This window comes from Hemiscyllium ocellatum, chromosome 31 (assembly GCF_020745735.1).
Source record: "Hemiscyllium ocellatum isolate sHemOce1 chromosome 31, sHemOce1.pat.X.cur, whole genome shotgun sequence".
NCBI lineage: Eukaryota > Metazoa > Chordata > Chondrichthyes > Orectolobiformes > Hemiscylliidae > Hemiscyllium > Hemiscyllium ocellatum.
Window position 1 is genome coordinate 12,543,266 of NC_083431.1, and position 21,447 is coordinate 12,564,712.

Sequence of the window (21,447 nt, forward strand, 5' to 3'; positions counted from 1 at the left end):
ACCATGGCACAAAACATCATCTTACAAGATATCCACTTAGATGCAGTATTAAACAACAACCCATTGATTTAAGGCAACAGAACAACAAATGCAACAAGTGTGTCAAAAGACTAGATCTTAGAAATGGATAACCAGGTAATAAAACTATGCAAAGCTTCATTTTAAGTAAAGGCAGCAGATAAGCTTGGATTCACATTGTAAAGTCTATAGTTACGCAATGCACTATTACTGTTCCATGCTAGTTAGAGTTTATTTACAGCTTCCAAGTCACTGTTCAACAGATGCCTTCTACGATTTACTAAATGTGTCATGACATGAGCTATGGGATCTCTAGTCAAACTCTGAGCCTCACTACAACTTGATTGATATTGAAGACATCCAGGTATATAGTAGGGAACTAGCAAGAACTGCTTGGTTATATGGCTTATCAGAAGTTAGTGTACAAACTTGCTAAGTATCTGTTGTATAGGATAATAGTTATGAAGGAGTTAATGTTCATGTCACTTTAGCCCCAATCAATCTAGTGCTGTCATAAGGTCTTCGATGGAGGCAAATCAGTTCCAGATGAGTACCCCAAGGGAGCAGATACGTCCTGTACAGCACCTGAGAGTCCTCTGAAATTATGTCTAAGTAGTATTGTAAATTGTACTTACTGTTATCACACAATAAACCATCTAGTTAACTAAGATAAGTGCACTCATTTACGATACACACTCTATTACTGACAAGGTAGACAAAGGAGGATTGGTGTCAACAAACTACCTCAACTACCCCTCACTCATTACTACATGTAGGTAACGATGACAAACCTCAGTGGACCTAAGGGGGCATGGCATATGTGAATCCAAAACAAGAGTAGCAGAAACATTTCCAACTATTCTGGAGTATTCTAATTCTAATTCAAACTCAAAATCCCAAAGTACACTGATGTTGCTCTCCAATGTCGCATTACACGGTGTTGAGCATATAAATGTCTCCATGAGCATTACATATGCCAAATAAAATGAACTGCAGGAAGATTCATGTTGATTCGAGAGCTGAGTACTAGATGAGACCTAATGTTAAATTCCAGGTGAGTGATCTTGAAAGATGGACTCCATTGTTGACTAGGAAACTGTTATATTAAAATAAGTTTAGTTGATTATGAAAAGTGGTTGGTGAAAAACACGAACTGGGATTAAAAACACATTGTGTATTTTACTGCATCTAATTATATTTTTAATCCTGAGCCTTAGAACCAATTATCATAAGATCCAAATTCAAAGCCCAATAGCGCAACTCAACAATTTAAAACCATGTTAATTAAATCTGTAATAAAAAACAAGCATGACTAATGGTGATCATGTAACTAGCAGTCTGTCACAGAAATCCATCTGAGGTTATCAATGACCTTTACAACAGAATCCTTATATGGCCCAGAGTTAAGTTGGTAAATTTCAACCTTCATCCAAAGTGGCCTGGTAAGCTTCTCAGTTGTAGATGGATGAACAATAAATGCTGGCCTTGCCAACATCCACATCACAAGTGAATAAAACAATGAAACTAGCTTCCACTGAGTTAGCTAAACTTCAATTTCAAAACAGATTTATATTGTTATGAGCATCCAGCATCAGATCTGACTCACCAACTTGAACTTGTCACACTCTAAATTCAAGTTCTCATGCAAAACATTCTTTATGATCTCAGAATGAAACTCAAATAGATATTTTATAATTTTAGTTTAAACCAGATTACCCCAGTTGCACTCAGATCAGAGAGAATTTCTCTATTACCTCAATTGGAGTTTAATGTAAATGATGTTTAAATTTCCAATCCTGAGAATCTGATAACATCTTACTTGAGACTTCATACAACTGTGTATATACTCTCTCAACACCAAATGACCCCTGGTGGCTCAATGGTTAGCACTGCTGCATTCAGTGTCAGGGATCCAGGTTCAATTCTATCCTCGGGCGACTGTCTGTGTGGAGTTTGCACATTCTCCCTATGTCTGTGCGGATTTCCTTTGGGTGCTCCTGTTTCCTCCCACAATCCAAAGATGTGCCATTTAGGTGAATTGGCCATGCTAAATTGATCATAATGTTCAGGGATGTGCCCATTAGTCAGGGGAAACATCAAGCAATAAGGTAGGGGAAAGGGTCTGTGTGGGATACTCTTTGGAGAGTCGGTGTGGACTCATTGGGCCAACTGCCCTGTTTCCATTGTGATTCCATGATTCATTATCCACTTCTCATCTGCAAGATTCAAACTAAACTTTTTACAATGAGGTAACCAATTACTTAACCAGAACTAACAGAACCAATGTTACCTACAAAATACCAGATAAAGAGGCCCATAAACATTACATAGGGCAAAAGGGAAGAAAACTAGCCATCAGGGTACATGAACACCAACTTGCTATCAAGCGACAGAGTAATATGATCAACGATCATTTTTATCCATACACATGGACAAAAAGGAGGACACCAATTCAAGTGGGACAATGTATGCATCCTAAGACAAGCCAAACAAAGACATGCATGGGAATTCCTGGAGGCCTGGCACTCAACCTGGAACTCCATTAACAAACATGCAGAGTTAGACCCCCATATACCAACCACTAAGAAGCCAAAACAGAAATGATGTCACCCATCTCAACAAACTGGAATACACAAATAGCAAGCAGGACAGATCACCAATGCTTCACTGGAGGTGCACTGATGACGTTACCTAGTATGGTGACAAAAGGTCTGCCAACAAACTTGCCACTCAGCAAGCAAGTTAACAACTTCATCCATAACCTTAGTTACAAATCTTCTGAAGAAATTCAATTTCTTCAACATTCTAAACTTACCTTGGTTCTTCATGACCAAAGGTTTTACAAATTCCAATTTTAACCATCCTTTCTACAAAATTGAAAATGAAAAAATGTTTCTTCATGCTGTGGGTGTTTCTCTTAAAACAAAAAAAAATCCTGGATCCTTCTACAGAAACCTAATGTACAACTGTTTACTCTGGTCACTCATAAACCTGACCCAATGAAAGTAAAAATCCAAGACTCTCCAGAAGGTCTATCCTTGTACTGCATTTTTAAAAAAACATAGAAATGCTTACAAAGTTAGCCTTCACAGATAGGCCAAATCCACATGGCACTAGCTCAAAATACAAACTCTAAATTATATCGAGATATATATAAACCACACAGCTTGCATCACATCATGTTCACTTTGCAGTTGCCAAGACTAGTGAACACCCATTTTTGGTTTTATGAATGGATATTTTTATTACAAATCAGATTTATGTTCTGAAATGATTCATATATTTTGAAATACTGGCATGGAATTGACCTGAATGCCCATTTAAAAATCAAATACTTATTCTGCATGTTTTATACTTGCCAAGTAATTAAATGCAACCAGTTTAATGATTTTACTAATGAATAAATCAAAATAGCCTTTCACAACATGAAGCATGCCAATAAGCTATAACTCTTACTTAGGATCTACAAAATAAATCTTGTTACCTGCAACTTAGCTGCATCCGAGCCCTTTCATAGCAAGAGGAAGGGTCTGCTGTAATTACCTGAATATTTCCAAAAGCTAGACAGACTTTCATTGGAGAAACATTTGGTTACCTCATTTAAAATAACTCCACAGCATGTTTTTACAAAGAGTCAGAGATATACAGCACGGAAACTCATCCATGCTGGCAAGACATACTAAATAAATCTAGTGCCATTTGCCAGTATTTCGCCCATATCCTTCTAAACACTTCCTATTCATATACTCATCCAGATGCCTTTGAAATGTTGTAATTGTACTCCACAACTTCTTCTGGCAGCTCATTCCTTACATGTACAAGCCTGTGAAAAGTTACCCCTCAGGTTCCTTTCAAAACTTTTCCCCCTTACCCTAAACCTCGAGCTTTGGTCTCCCCCAACTCTGTGAACCCCGAACTCCATTAACAAACATGCAGAGTTAGACCCCAAATGCCAACCACTAAGAAGCCAAAACAGAAATGATATCACCCATCTCAACAAACTGGGATACACAAATAGCAAGCAGGACAGAACACCAATGCTTCACTGGAGGTGCACTGATGTCGTTATCTAGAATTGACTATTTACTATCTCCACATCCATGATTTTATAAACTTCTATAAGATCACCTCAGCCTCTGACAATCTAGGGAAAATAGCCCAGCCTAATCAGCTCCTCTCTATAATTCAACTTTCAAACCTGGCAACATTCTTAGAAATCTTTTCTGAACCCTTTCAGGTTTCACAACATCTTTCCCATAGCAGGGAGACAAGAAGTGCATACAATATTCCAAAAGTGCCCTAACCAATGTCCTGTACAGCTGCAACTTGACCTCCCAACTCCTATACTCAAATGCACTGATCAATAAAAGTAAGCATACGAAACATCTTCACTATTCTAAGTGCCCGTGACTCCACTTTCAAGGAATTATGAAGCTGAACTCCAAGGTCTCTTTGTTCAGCAACACTTCCCAGGAACTTACCATTAAATGTATAAGTCCTGCCCTGATTTGCTTTTCCAAAATGCAGCATCTCACATATCTAAATTAAAATGCATGTGCCATGCCTCAGCTCAATTGGCCCATCTGATCAAGATTAAGGATTCTGGGTACTCCAAGATGGAGGATGGGAAAAAGTTGTGGTTGTAAGAGATGCCCTTTTTTGAGGTATTTTCAGCATTGGAATGGATTTCCTCAAGGAGCAGTAATTACTGTTTTATAAGCCATTACATTGTTTAGGAACTTTGGGAAAAAGAAATCAAAACAATTACACTTTAGAAAGGAGGACAGATAAAAGGTAGTGACCACATGGGCAGTGAATCATGCACTGCTGTCTGACCCAGCTGACTGTTCGGTTCTGTTTTGTTTGATTTCAAGTATCAGCATTTAGAGTCATAGAGATGTACAGCATGGAAACAGATCCCTCGGTCCAACTCGTTCATACTGACTAGATATCCTAACCCAGTCTAGTCACACTTGCCAGCTCCCGGCCCATATCCTTCCAAACCCTTCCTATTCATATACCCATCCAAATGCCTCTTAAATGTTGCAATTGTACCAGCCTCCACCACTTCCTCTGGCAGCTCATTCAATACACGTACCACACTCTGCATGAAAGAGTTGCCCCCTTAGGTCTCTTTTATATCTTTCCACTCTCACCCTCAACCTATGCCTTCTTGTTCTGGACTCTCCGACCCCAGGGAAAAGACTTCCTCTATTTATCCTATCCATGCCTCTCAATTTTGTAAACCTCTATAAAGGTCACCCCTCAGCCTCAGACGCTCCAGGGTTAAAAGCCCCAGCCTGCTCAGCCTCTCCCTGTAGCTCAAATCCTTCAACCCTGGCAACATCCTTGTAAGTCTTTTCTGAACCCTTTCAAGTTTCACAACATCCTTCCGATAGGAAGGGACCAGAATTGCACGCAATATTTCAGCAGTGGCCTAACCAATGTCCTGTACAGCCGCAACATGACCTCCCAACTGCTGTACTCAATACTCTGACTAATAAAGGAAAGCATACCAAACGCCGTCTTCACTATCCTACCTGCGATTCCACTTTCAAGGTGCTATGAACCTGCACTCCAAGGTCTCTTTGTTCAGCAACACTCCCCAGGACCTTACCATTAAGTGTTAAGTCCTGCTAAGATTTGCTTTCCCAAAATGGAGCAACTCATATTTATCTGATTTAACCCCATCTGCCATTTCAGCCCATTGGCCCATCTGGTCCAGATCCTGCTGTAACCTGAGATTACCCTCTTCGCTGTCCACTACACCTCCAATTTTGGTGTCATCTGCAAATTTACTAACTGTACCTCTTACGCTCGCACCCAAATCATTTATATAAATGACAAAAAGTAGAGGATCCAGCACCAATCCTTGTGGCACTCCACTCGTCACAAGCCTCCAGTCTGAAAAACAACCCTCCACCACCACCCTCTGTCTTCTACCTTTGAGCCAGTTCTGTATCCAAATGGCTAGTTCTCCCTATATTCAGTGAGATCTAACCTTACTAATCAGTCTCCCATGGAGAACCTTGTCGAAAGCCTTCCTGAAGTCCATATAGATCACATCTACTGCTCTTGCCCTCATCAATCCTCTTTGTTGCTTCTTCAAAAAACTCAATCAAGTTTGTGAGACATGATTTCCCATGCACAAAGCCATGTTGACTATCCCTAATCAGTCCTTACCTTTCCATATACATGTACATCCTGTCCCTCAGGATTCCCTCCAACAACTTGCCTACCACCGATGTCAGTCTCACTGGTCTATAGTTGCCTTTATATAGTTGCTTATCCTTACCACCCTTCTTAAACAGAGGCATCACGTTAGCAAGCCTCCAGTCTTCCTGCACCTCACCTGTGACTACAGATGATACAAATATCTCAGCACCAGGCCCAGCAATCACCTCTTCTAGCTTCCCACAGAGTTTTAAGGTACACCTGATCAGGTCCTGGGGATTTATCCACTTTTATGCATTTCAAGATATCCAGCACTTCCTCCTCTGTAATATGGACATTTTGCAAGGTGTCACCATCTATTTCTCTACATTCTATATCTTCCATATCCTTTTTCACAGTAAATACTGATGCAAAATATTTATTTCGTATCTCCCCCATTTTCTGCGGCCCCACACAAAGTCCACCTTGCTGATATTTGAGGGGCCCTATTCTCCCTAGTGACCCTTTGTCCTTGTATTTGTAAAAACCCTTTGGATTCTCCTTAATTCTCCTTGGCAAAGCTATCTCATGTCCCCTTTTTGCCCTCCTGATTTCCATCTTAAGTATACTCCTACTGCCTTTATACTCTAAGGATTCACTTGATCTATCCTGTCTATACCTTACATATGCTTCCTTCTTTTTCTTAACCAAACCCTCAATTTCTTTAGTCATCCAGTATTCCCTATACCTACCAGCCTTTTCTTTCACCCTGACAGGAATATACTTTCTCTGGATTCTTGTTATCTCATTTCTGAAGGCTTCCCATTTTCCAGTCGTCCATTTACCTGCGAACATCTGCCCCCAATCAGCTTTTGAAAGTTCTGGTCGAATACTGTCAAAATTGGCCTTTCTCCAATTTAGAACTTCAACTTTTAGATCTGGTCTATCCTTTTCCAGCACTATTTTAAATCTAATTGAATTATGGTTGCTGGCCCCAAAGTGCTCCCCCACTGACGCCTGGTATTTTGCAGAAATCCCAATCAACATTACATTTCCTTCTCCAAGTTAATCTTCTCATCCTCTCCAGTTAAAAGTATTAAAATGATTAGTCTAGGCAACAAAGACACAGCTTATTCCGTACAGCAACTGAACATTCTTCTTCAAGTAAAGCATGAACTTAAACCCCATTCAGGTGTCCAGGGGGACACATGCTTAAAAAAAAAGACAGAATTAAGATCAAAGTCAAAATCTCCAAGTGGGTTTTCTTTAACCTTTTTTTAAAAGCTCATTTGCTCTTCTCAGATCCTTTTCAAAAATGGTGCTGCCTGGGATCCAAATATAGCAATTTGCTCGTTTTTAGTGTATCTCTAATTACATTAAGGCTATAGCATATCTAAAAAAAAACATTCGTAGGTACTTCACACTGCAATATAAATCAAGTGTGACATAGCTGGTTCAGGAGACATTCGGTAAGATGACCAAATGCTTGGTCAAATACACAGAATTGAAGAAGTCTCTGAAAGAAGAAAAAAAAGAGAGCAGTTTAAGGAGGGTACTCTAGAGTTTAGAACCAAGCCAGCTAAAGTTGCGACCATTTTAGTGTAGTGGCGAAAATTAGGGATGCACAAGAGACCAAACACAAAAGGGCACAGGTATATTGAGGGTATTTTAGAGCGCATACAGAGGGATTCAAAACAAAGTTTCAGATTTTCAAATTAAAACACTAATTGACGGAGAGTCAATGTAAGTCATTGAGTCCAGGGGGTGATAGGAGAGCAATACCAGTTATTCAGAGGTTAGGACACAGAATATATTTAAATCCCACCATGTTCACTTGAGCATTTTAACTTTTTAACAAACATTGGGAGTGATAGTTATTTTTTTAAGGGTGACATGAAGATCGCTGTTGAAAGGTAACCAGTCCTCCTTTCCACATCTGGTCATTGTATGATTTCAGTCCCACAGCGATACTCAATTCTGAAAGTCCTTAGCAAGCCACTCTATGATTTGTCTTTTTTCAAATACAAAGAACAAACATTCCCTCAAAATCCTAGCCTCCATTGCTAACTATGTGCTATTCCACTAGAGAGTAGGGAATACTGCACGTGGTCAGAGAAAGCAAAGAATGGTTATGGGAGGCCAGAACATAGATTTCTGTCCCACAATACCTTGTGGCTTCTGGCTGAACAAGAGGAATTTCCAAATAACTTTCAAATACTCCTCTGCCTAACCTGATGCAATCAACATTCCACATGTTGAGCCAAGCCTGAAAGAAGCAATGGCACAATGTGTTTTGAATGAATTCTTCAATCTCCATCAACTAGTGGTCCTACAGTACCACCACAAATGAACTGGAAAAATTCCCAATGGAAACAGCTCCCGATGCTAACGGAAATGGCAGAGGCAGAAACTGTGTAAATTCTATCTTTATACTAAAGCAGTCCATTCTATCACACTGCATTACCACCATATTAATTGGGAAAGCATCAGAGCACATCTTTAAAACTATACATTCATAAAGAACTGTGACATTTAAAGATCAGAACTGTATGCAACATAACCTGAAACTTTAGTGTCTAGTTATTCCTCACTATGATTAAGTTGATGACCAGCGAGAAAAATGAGGACTGATCAAAAAAAAATGAAGTGCCATACTAATGAAGCAAGATCATGATACAGTCCAAATGGTTTATGAAAGGGAAAGCTATGCAATCCCATAATCAGAGGGAAAGGTAATGCTCTGCAGCATAGTCACAAATGTGGATAATGGCTCTGTTTGCTGGAAGCCAAATCAACTCAGCCCCAATATATTGTAGACATTCCTCAGCAGAGTCCAAGGTGCGACCATCTTTCGTTAATTCACTACTAACATTCACTTCATCCCATCTTACTCCATGTAATTTTCATTTACCGAAACAAATTACAAAGTTATGATCTGGGACTGCCTGCGTAAGAATGTTTTGAGTGGTCTGGCCTAGACCATAACTCAAACAAGTATTCTGTATCAGTTTTTACTGTGGAGAAGGACATGGAAGATATAGTATGCGGGAAAATAGACAGTGACATCTTGAAAAATGTCAATATTACAGAGGAGGAAGTGCTGGATGTTTTGAAACGCATAAAAGTGGATAAAGCCCCAGGACCTGATCAGGTGTACCCCAGAACTCTGTGGGAGCTAGTGAAGTGATTGCTGGCCCCCTCGCTGAGATATTTGTATCATTAATAGTCACAGGTGAGGTGCCAGAAGACTAGAGGTTGCCTAATGTGGTGCCACTATTTGAGAAAGGTGGTAAGGAAACGCCAGGGAACTATAGACCAGTGAGCCTGACCTCAGTGGTGAGCAAGTTGTTGAAGGGAATCCTGAGGGACAGGATTTACACATATTTGAGTAAAAAGTGAGGTCTGCAGATGCTGGAGATCCGAGCTGAAAATGTGTTGCTGGTTAAAGTGCAGCAGGTCAGGCAGCATCCAAGGAATAGGAAATTCGATGTTTCTGGCAAAAGCCCTTCATCAGGAATGAGGAAAGGGTGTCCAGCAAGCTAAGATAAAAGGTAGGGAGGAGGACTTGAGGGAGGGGCGATGGAGGGGCCATCACCCCTCCCCCAAGTCCCTCCTCCCTACCTTTTATCTTAGCCTGCTGGACACTCTTTCCTCATTCCTGATGAAGGGCTTTTGCCAGAAACGTCGAATTTCCTGTTCCTTGGATGCTGCCTGACCTGCTGCGCTTTAACCAGCAACACATTTTCAGCTTACACATATTTGGAAAGGCAAGGACTGATTAGGGATCGTCAACATGGCTTCGTGCATGGGAAATCATGTCTTGTGAACTTGGTTGAATTTTTTAAGGAAGTAACAGAGGATTGATGACGGCAGAGCAGTAGACGTGATCTATATGAACATCAATAAGGCTCTCCATAAGGTTCCCGATGGGATACTGGCTAGCAAGGTTAGATCTCATGGAATACAGGGAGAACTAGCCATTTGGATGTAGAACTGGCTCAAAGGTAGAAGACAGAGGGTAGTGGTGGAGCATTGTTTTTCAGCCTGGAGGCCTGCGACCAGTGGAGTGCCACAAGGATCGGTGCTGGGTCCACTACTTTTTGTTATTTAATTCAAATTATTTGGATGTGAGCATAAGAGATATAGTTAGTAAGTTTGCAGATGACACCAAAATTGGAGGTGTAGTTGACAGCGAAGTTTACCTCAGATTACAACGGGATCTTGATCAGATGGGCCAATGGGCTGAGCAGTGACAATGGAGTTTAATGCAGATAAATGCGAGGTGCTGCATTTTGGGAAAGCAAATCTTAGCAGGACTTATACACTTAATGGTAAGGTCCTAGGGAGTGTTGCTGAACAAAGAGCCCTTGGAGTGCAGGTTCATAGCTCCTTGGAAGTGGAGTCACAGGTAGATAGGATAGTGAAGGCAGCATTTGATAATGCTCTAACAATAAAGGAAAGCATGAGTACAGAAGTTGGAAGGTCATGTTGCGGCTGTACAGGACATTGGTTAGGCCACTTTGAAATATTGCGTGCAATTCTGGTCTTCCTATCGGAAAGATGTTGTGAAACTTGAAAGGGTTCAGAAAAGATTTACAAGGATGTTGCCAGGGTTGGACGATTAGAACTATAGGGAGAGGCTGAATAGGCTAGGGCTGTTTTCCCTGGAGCTTCGGAGGCTATGGGGTGACCTCAGGGGCACAGATAGGATAAATAGACAAAATCTTTTTGGGGAGGGGGGGGAAAGAGCCCAGAACTAGATGGCATATGTTTAGGTGACAGGGGAAAGATATGTAAGGGACCTTAAGGGGCAACTTTTTCACACAGAGAGTGGTGCATGTACAGAATAAGCTGCCAGAGGAAGTGGTAGAGGCTGGTACAATTGCAACATTTAAAAGGCATCTGGATGGGTAACTGAATAGGAAGAGCTAGAATGGATATGCGCCAAGCGCTGGCAAATGGGACTAGATTAGGTTGGGATATCTGGTCAGCATGGACCAGTTGGACTGAAGGGTCTGTTTCTGTGCAGTACATCTCTTTGACTCTATGGCCTTATGAAGGTTTACAAAATCATGAAGGGCATAAATAAGGTGAATGTCAAAAGGTCTTTTTCCTCTGAAGGATAGAGAGTTCAAAAATAGATGGCATACATTTGAAGGTGAGAGGTGAAAGATTTAATAAGGACCTGAGGAGCAACTTTTCCCAGAGTGGTTTGTACATGGCCAGAGGAAATAGTAGATGCAAGTACAGTTACAATATTTATGAGACTGGACAGATACATGAATCGGAAAGTTTGAGGGACATGAGCCACATGTAGGCAAGTGGGACTGGTTTAGTTTGGGAAATTTGGTCAGCATGGACAAGTTGAACAAAGGGTCTGTTTCTGTGCTGTATGATAATGAGTCTATAAGTTTGGAGTGTTGCTAAAGATATGTGCATCCAAGTGGGGAGTAGTCCATCACAGTCCTGACTTGTGCCTTGTAGATAGGGGCCTTGGCAAGTTAGGTGGTGGGTTCCTCACTTGTCACCTGCTCTTGCATCCACTGTACTTATACGGTGAATCCAGTTGAGTTTCGCGTCAACATTAATTCCCAGGATGTTGATAGTGGGGAATTTAGTGATGGTAACACCACTCAATATCAAGGAGCAGTGGGCAGATTCCCTCTTACTGGAGATGATCATTTCCTGACATTTGTATTGCACAAATATTCCAAAACATCGATTCTCCTGCTCCTCGAATACTGCCAGACCTGACTGTGCTTTTCCGGCACCAAATATTACTTGCCACCTGTTAGCCCAAACCTGGATAGTGTTCAGATCTTATTGCATTTGAATGCAGACTGCTTTAGTATCTGAGGAACTACGAATGGTACCAAACATTGCACAATCAGCAAATATCCCTACTTCACCTTACAATGGAACAAAGGTCATTGTTTAAGCAGCTGAAGATACGTGGGCCTCAAACTATTCTGAGGAACTCCTGCAGAGATGTCCAGGAGCTGAGATGACTGACCTCCAACAACTAGAACCATCTTCCCAAGTGTCAGGAATGACTCCAACCAGTGGAGAATTGCCCCTGATATCCATGTATTTCAGTTTCGCTTGGGCTCCTTGATGCTTCATTCTGTGCAATACAATCTTGATGTCAAGAGCTGTCACTCTCACCTCACCTCTGGTACTCCACTCTTTTGTCCATGTTGGAACCAAGGCTGTGATTAGGTCAAGCGCTGAGTAACCCTGGCAGAACGCAAAGTGGGCACCAGTGAGTAGGCTATTGCTAAGCAAGTGCTGCTTGATAGCACTGCTGATGACACCTTTCATCTTACTGATGGTCAAGACTAGACTGATGGGGCAGTGATTGGCCAAGTTGGTTTCGTCCTCTTTCTTATCTACAAGACAAATCTCGACAATTTTCCACATTGTCAGGCAGTTATCAATGTCATAAACCTACTGGAACAGCTTGGCTAAGGGATCTGCAAGTTCTGGAACACAAATCTTCAGTACTATTGCTAGAATGCTGTCAGAGCACATAGTCTTTGGAGTATCCAGTGCCTTGAACCATTTCTTGATATCATGTGGATGCACAGTAATTCAAGAAAAGGGACCATTACTGCTTTCTTGTGCAATCAGTAATGCAAAATAAATTCAGTGCTGACAGTTATTTTCTCCTGGTTCAACAACAAAATAATCCAGAAGCCTTTGAGCTATGAAGCAATATCCCAACCACATATTTATGCAAGTTAATTTTAAGTTACTCCAAGAATACTTACAAAATCTATAGTGTCAATTTGTCCTAATTACCTGAAATATGCAAGCCAGTCCCAACATTTCACAAAAAAAAGGACCATGTGCAACATTTGCTATCTAGCTGAATGCATACTTGTGATTTCCTCAGCTGGACAGATTATTTCTCCACTGGTTTGAAGAGTTTAAAGTTTCACAACATGTTATGTTAAAAAACAGCCAAATGATAGAATCTCTAGCTGTATCCAAAGACCAATCTCCATTACATCAAACCATGGCCTAATTGTGGCTGAAAGACCAACCTTAATTCCACAACATGCTATTGTCTGGTCCATGACACCACCAAAGCAGCACCTTGGATAAAAAGGTGCACATACTTCATGTTTAACAGGTTAAATCCAAGATTAATGACAGAGGCAAAATTTGTGTTAGATTTATACAAAACAATGGTGTTAGTCACTGAGTGTGCACGCCTTGGAAGACCGAGCATGTTATTTCATGACCGAGCAGGTTGTATATAACTTGAACATGGCAACTTTTGAAACAGCCAGTCTAAAAAGCTGTGTCTTTCAGGTTCAATGCACAATGGTTAAATTATACACTTTATTAAAGTGAACAACATTATTGGCTGACAGTAGTTCAGTGTAAAGGCAATAAAGCTACATGTTTGTTCAAAAATCCATACAAGCTTGTGGATATTTTAGATCAGCAAAATCCATATTCTGTACATTTTAAAATACTGATCCACAATCCATGGTAGAGCATCATATATTGTCATTTCCAGGCCAACACTCAACCTAGTGAAGATATTCAAAAACAGCATTACCACCACAGACTAAAATGCTTCACACGCAACTTCAGTGCTAAAACAATTTCTATCCGGAGGATTTACCATTGAAAGCCAGTGTTCTAGACATACGCAACAAGTTCAAAGCGGCGATTCAGTCAATAGGATTGAATGTATTCGAAATTTCATCTCCAGTTGAGGATATGTATAATTGCATTATTTAAACTTATGCTTTACATCACTGACAATCTCCAACATTAATCTTACATGTAACCATCCAAATGATTAAAATTCCAAGTAAGCTGAAATGAACTGTGAAATGCTGCTCATATCTCATCTTTTTACGCCTTAAAACAATTTGAGCTTTAAAACATATGTATAGAAGCAACAAATTGCAGGCAGAACATCTTAAATGACATAATCAATTCAACCCAATTCTGAAACCCATGTTATAATGTACACAGCTTTAGAAACTAAATTTTAAAAAGGGTTAATCGAAATGAAAGCTATTTTTGCCAGAATTAGTAGAATGATTCCAAAGTGAAGATCAAAAAGGCTGAGGCAAAGTGTTTTTTTAAAAAAAAGCACAAGGTTTTAAGAATTTGCTTTGAAAGAAAAGGTTGATACAAAATTGCAAAAAGGTCACTGAACTTACTGATTTTTTCATGTTTTCCTTTTTTTCTTTTACTGTAGATTTAGTCAGTAGAGAATGGCAAGTAGCCTACAGAACAGAGATGAGCACAAACAAGTCACAGTACCAACTTCACACAACAAAAACACATTGCTGGCTTCTACATACAAATGTACAAAAATATAATAAATATTAAACTGTCAATTTTAATTTAAAATATAAACTGGCAAATAAACCCTAATTTGACACAATGGTTTGGGTTTCAATTGAAAGTGTAATACAGTTTTTATTCTCGAAAGTTTACTTTTGAAAAATGTATTTTACACTGCTCAAAAGGGAAACAGTAGTATTTTCTCCCTAGCTACTTTTCTACAAGGCATAAACACAGATACAACTGCTTTCTGTCTATTTCTAGCTAATTCCTCCAAAGTTCAATTTCTTAGTTGTGTTCAATTACCAGAATAAATTAGAATTCCATTAACACTCCAGATAGCATGCACATCAATTCAACATTGAGAGTATCATTGGAAGAGTTTCTCCTATAAACTGCACTTGCATACTTCGTTAGAACCACCAAAAATTGGAAATCAAGGCCTGGGGTTTGGCCATGACTATTGCATAGTGGATAGGATTATTGCATTACCAATATGTGAAAAGACATCAGTAGGTTGAAATTGACCAATGCAATGAGGATTCATAATGTGGTCATCATTTTCCCCCACTTTTGCTCTGAGCAAAATCAAATTAAATCAATCTCAATCACAAGATGAAAGCCTGATCACATGATATATACCGAGAAATAAAATGGCTTTTTAAACCTTCACCCAGGTTGCTGGATTTCCAAGATAAAATCATTTGGAATTGAAATTACTCTCCTTTCAATAAACAAAAACATTTAGTGCCAGGCATACTGCAATTGCCTGAATTCTACTGCGACATTCCAACCAGCTGTTCATGTGTACTTTGTCACTTTTCAGTACTACGGAACATAAACTGTTTTTTTGCTTATGTGAAGCAGAAAGGCCGTCCAATTCCCGAAAATGCATTTTGTTTTGCCATTAATAAAGGCAGCAATGACCATAAAACAAATCCATATTTAGAATCTTTCCCACTAATTGCATACAGGATGATTAAACTAAACTCAACAGCTGCATTTATACAGGACCAAGAAGAACAGAGATCATCCTTTGGCAACCTCGTAACACCAAGCTATATTTGATCAAGAAAAACAATCTTGAGTTCCAACATGTTGAAACAGCACAGTTCCATACTTAACAGTCGAGATTGAAGAATAACCCATCCATTTTAACCAGCTGCAATTAAACACCAAAATCGGTGAACTTTAATGAAAAGTTGCATCTCCGTTCAATTCTAAGGCAAGATTCATCCATGGCAGCTAATTGCTTATGGCTCCTCATTCCTACCACACAGGAAACCTGACACACTGATGTTTCTGCTAATATGCAGAAACAGACGAGTAAAACTTCATTAGCACATTCTGAAGCATCACTCACCAACCAAGTTTTCCTTCCCCTCTGCCTGGTGACAATTTCAAATTCTCCACTTGACAGTTCTAGATAATTCTTGAGTTCATTAGAAGTTCATGATTTTGGAGAACCATGTTCAGAAATGGGTCTATCCTTGCATTAAGATATTGTCTGTGGATTCAGGGTACTTGTGCTAGAATTTTAACTGTACAACAGAGCAGCTTCTGAAGTAGAGGTTTCAATTTAAATACAGAGTTGCATAATCCAACTGGAGCAGTGTGCATGACACCATCATGACCCTTGGCCAATCTACCCCTCAAGAGGTCTTATCCTCACATCACATGAAATGCAAGTTCAGCGTAATCTCAATTGGATTCACATTTTCTGAAGTTTTCATTTTGGGACTCCTGGGAATTCTGCTAAACTACTTAGAACTCAGTCAGAGCTGTACAGCGTGGAAACAGATCCTTCGGTCCAACTCATCCATGTCAATCAGATATCCTAAATTAATCTAGTCCCATTTTCCAGCATTTGGTCCCAATCCTTCTAACCCGTTCTTATGTATATACCCATCCAGATGCCTTTTAAATTACATAATTGTACCCGCCTCCACCACTTCCTCTGGCATCTATCCATATATTCACCACTCTTGCATGAAAAAGTTACTCATCAGGTCCCTTTTAAACATTTCCCCTCTTACCTTAAACCTACGCCCTCAAGTTTTGGACTCCACTTATCCTGGGGAAAAGATCTTGACTCTACACCCTATCCATGCCTTTCATGATTTTTTAAGCTTCTGTAAGTTCACTCCTTAGCCTCAGACATGAGGAAATTTAGCCTAGCCTATTCAGCCTCTCCTATAGCTCAAACCCTCCAATTGTGACAAAATACTTGAAAATCTTTTCTGAACCCTTTCAAGTTTCACAGTATCATTCTTATAGCAGAGAGACCAGAACTGAATGCAGTATTCCAAAAGTGGCCTCACCAAAAATGTCTGCACAACAAAATGACCTCCCAATTCCTATATTCAATGCAATGACCAATAAAGGCAAGCATACTAAATACCATCTTCACTATCCTGTCTACTTGCGACTCTTCTTTCAAGGAACTATGAACCTGCACACCAAGGTCTCTTTATTCAGCAACCTTCCCATTAAGTGTATAAGTCCTGCTCTGATTTGCTTTTCCAAAATGTTTGCCTTCACATTTATCAAAATTAAATTTCATCAGCCACTCCTCAACCAATCTGATCAAAATTTAATCAAATCTTTAACAGTTCGTTGATTAACAGTTTCATTGCTCTGTCCTCCACAAGCAATTGGAAGTTTAGGCATGCGTTACAAACAGCAGCCTTGAAGACAAGACCACAGTTACATCGACTTCAGCCCCAGTACAATGTAGCGAATGCATCAGATACACAAGGAATGCCTAAACCAATGTGTGTCCTGAGGAAGCAAAAGCTTACTTGAGTTTCCAGGAGAGAGAAGGGAAAAAAAACCTGCATTAGAAAAGGATAATGGTTACCTAACAATATTTATTTGTCCTGAAAATTTTGGCCCAACTGCTAAAAATGAGAATTGCTATCAGCAACACAATTTAGACAATTAAGAACATAGTCAGCAAAGGACCACAATTGCAAACAGAAGTAGGGATTGCAATGAGGAAGAATCTATTCAAACTGGCTCTCGACCTCAGGGATTGAGATTAGATGGAAACCTAACAAACGAAACATCATCCCCCATGTCTGCAACATACAAGCTTTTGGATCAGAGGCCCCTTCAAGCAGCCCAAACAAGAGAACATAACCTTTGAGCAAGGTACATTACATAGCTTTGCAGATCACCATCATTCTTGAAATGATCCAAAAGCCCCATAAATCAGATAATTTGATGCAATGGTAATATGGTTTTTCATGCAGATAAAAATCGCTGTACCTGGTTCTAGGCTCCATGCTCGATAACCCCACTGTCCAATTCACTTACATCTGGAGGTCAACTAACTCTGAACAGTTGTCCCAACTATCCAATTGCATAGCAAGATAGATGGTATCAGGTTGCATGGCTGATGCAAATAATTTAATCAAGTAGGAAAAGAGATTATGCTGAGCTTGTACAAGGGGTGTGGCATATTGCCACAATTTCCTCAAGCGTACTCTACAAAAATACTATTTTGACCACTTTTAAGAACAATCACAGCAGGCAAAGTCTATCAGAGATGGGCAAGAAATTCTGGCCTTGGCAGAAATGTGCGCAGCCCATGAATTAAGTAAAAACATTGCAACACTGTACAGTCTCAGCATGTTAGAGCAAGAACAGAAAAATTAAAGTTCTGAGATGTTTACAGGACAGAGTTACGTAGAGACATGAAAGATGATTGTTTTTATTCAATCCTAAAGGTCAAGGGTGAATTGACAGTTCACAGAGAACATGATGGATTATGAAAAGGACTATGGTGAGAATGAGAAGTTAAATTGCAAAAGACCATGAGTTAACAAGACAGTTGAGAACATTACATAATTAAATGAGTTTATGATGAAGAAAATTAGTATTGTGATCCACTGCATTTTGCTTGCAAGTGTTCCCTTTCCATTTTAGATGTTAACAATTTGTCAGTTTTACAATATATGCACACGAGAAACCTGTACTGGCATTGCTGGTCTATGGCAACCACGAAGCTACCATTTTACCATGAACAACCCAATTAATGCACTTTCAGCAAGGAAATATTCTGTACCCACACAGCCTAGCCAAAGGCATCTGCAGTCCCACATCAACACAGTTGACTTGGAATTGCCTTCTGACATGGTCAAGCAATTCACTCAAACACTATGTAACTTATCAAAAAGGTGGCCAATCACAACCTCCATGAATCAGCAATGAATGCCAGCGTTACGAGAGTCTAGAAGACACTTCAAAAAGGTGGTGGAATCTCTGAATGATTTTAAGGCAGATTCCGACAGATTCCTGATGAACAGGGGGCTGAAAGTTTATCAAGGTTAGGCAGAAATGTGGAGTGATCAAAATTTTGCTGAACAGCACGGCAGGCTCAAAAAGGGCTAAATGGACTACTCCTGCTGCTAATTCATATTTTCCCACATACCAGTGACCGAAAGCATAGTATTTGCGTGAAATCATAACTGCTTCCATCTCTAATAACAGTAAACATGCTTAACCTATGTCTTTGCTAATTAAAACTTGTTTCCGAACTGAATTTAACACTTCTTAAAACTTTTTTTAAGAGTGAAATATACTGTTGCCTAGGATATCAGTAATAACTCCATTGGAAGTAGGCGCCTCATTGCACTTACACTGCCACGACGTTACATCAGGCAAGAGGAGACAGATACTGCTGAGCTTAGACAATTACTCATTAGACAAACAACTGATATGTTTCCTGGATGAGATAATGTGCAATTCAAGTTACCACCTTCATTTATGGATAACGAAGCAGGAGATGAACTTCTTCTCAAGCAGCTGGTATAATACGCTGCTCACTTTTGCCTCCTTCAGTCTTTTTATGAAAAGGCGTTATTGCATGCTCCAGTTAAAATATTTAGCAGTTTTTCTGTTCAGTGTTCAAGTCCACAGTACTTACATAAAACTACATTGGCATAATTGTAAATAGGCACAAAAATGCCCTTTTTAATACTGTGACCCAGAATCCAAAGGTGACATTTCATTGAGGAAATATATTTCTTTCTGCACAAAAAGCAGAATTCTAGCTTTAATACCATTTCCTCAGCAGTAGGCAAGTGACTGATGAGGTCTCATTGTTGGTTTCACAAGAACAATTCAACAATACTTTAGCATATTTATAACAGAAAGCCATTCACCTCAGTTTTTTGCCAGGACCAAAAATTCACCATTTTAATACAGACAAAATCCCCCTACTTGATATTACTGGGATTTTTCCAATAAGCAAAGCTAAGCAATTAAAATATAGGTACGGTGTACAGGAAAAGGAAATATGGGAGGTAAAAATGAGTTCTCATATTACTTTGACCATTGTTTAAACTGGTATTAATTACTGCTGTAACAATCTCCATCAGAAATGACTTTTATGTACACATTAATTACAGCCATTCTTCTCAAAAGAGACTTGTGTTTGTACTCCTTCTCTACACTCAATAGCTGGGGCATTATTCAATGACAGCCTTGCTTCAGTTTCAGAACTAGCTACAACATTTACTGTAGGCAAGTCCTATCAAAGAGTCGTAGAGATGTACAGCACAGAAACATACCCTTCAGTCCAATTTGTCCATGCCGACCAGATATCCCAATCCAATCTCAATCCACCTACCAGCACCCAGCCCTTATCCCTCTAAACCCTTCCTATTCATGTACCCATCCAGGTGCCTTTTAAAATGTTGAAATTGTACTAGCCTCCACTACTTCCTCTGGCAGCTCATTCCATACCCATATCAGCCTGTATGAAAAAGTTGCCCCGTGGGTCTCTTTTAGATCTTTCCCCTCTCACCCTAAACCCTATGCCCTCTAGTTCTAGACTCCCCCACCCCAGGGAAGAGCGACTTTGTCCATTTATCCTATCTATGCCCCTCAAGATTTTATTAACCTCTGTAAGGTCACCCCCCCGAATCCATTGCTCCAGGGAAAACAGTTCCAACCTATTCAACCTCTATAGCTTAATTCCTCCAACCCTAGTAATATCCTTGCAAATCTTTTCTAAATCCTTCCAAGTTTCACAACATTTTTTCTGATAGAGACGAAACCAGAATTGCGTGCAATATTCCAAAATTGGCCTAAACAATGTCCTGAACTATCAAAACGTAAATACTGGTTCAACCCTACCTTTTGGAATACAAATCACATCAATTCACCAGACATGGACAAGCACAACCAGTCAGGACTCAGCTAAATGAATAGCATTTCCAGTTTCTTAAAATCAGGGATCTATCTTTATTTTAGAGAAGATACCACTCAGCAAAATACATGAACAGTTTTTTTTATTAAATTTTGGAAGACAAATGAACAGCTTATCAGGCAAGCAACTTACTGTTAGGTTTTACATTAAGATATTCAATTTCAGGACAAGTTATTTTCTGTCCATGCGCTGCGTAAACAAACTGTGTTACGGTCCTACTCAGCTTGACAGATCAGAACTTTTAGTTTGGTTTTAACAAATCTCACTGAACCGATAGCACGTGATGCTGCTTTTTCAACAAATCAGTAGTTTCTTACAAAAGGATTGAAGACAAAAACAGAATAATTCAAACTGTCTATTTATAATACAAATTCAAAGATTTTAAACATCAAGCAAAAGCATAATCCCATTATACCCGAAATATTTCTTTATAAAATTGAATGTAAACTAAATGTTTGTATAGTGTCCAAAACATCTTAGGTACAGTTCTCAAAACCCCACTCCTGTACAGTATCCATATCAACATTCCTGTATTTATAACCTCAATACTTCTAAGCCATTTAGGACTTCAGTTGGTAGCTAGAACTACAATCACTTCTTTGGAGCTATCATACACTTGAGCATCACAGCACTTTACTGAAACAACTTCTGGGTCTTTATCTAGTCTGGAACTAGCATTAACCTGTTCGTCCAAGAATTTAACATGCTGTATGCTTCTCTTTTCAGAAGCGCTGGTCTTAATCATC

General features: G+C 39.6%; 1 protein-coding gene across 6 annotated transcripts in view; it reads right to left on the bottom strand.

Annotated features, from left to right (window-relative positions):
- The window catches only part of nf1a (neurofibromin 1a), a 323,930-nt gene that overhangs the window by 158,030 nt on the left and 144,453 nt on the right, over positions 1-21,447 (bottom strand). For 4 of the 6 annotated variants that reach the window (XM_060848386.1, XM_060848383.1, XM_060848384.1 and 1 more), the window contains one exon: positions 14,358-14,423. The exons of the other annotated variants lie outside the window; for them this stretch is intronic. In XM_060848386.1, coding sequence (XP_060704369.1) covers positions 14,358-14,423 — 66 coding nt within the window. The remainder of the gene's footprint in view (positions 1-14,357; positions 14,424-21,447) is intronic. 6 annotated transcript variants of the gene reach the window in all.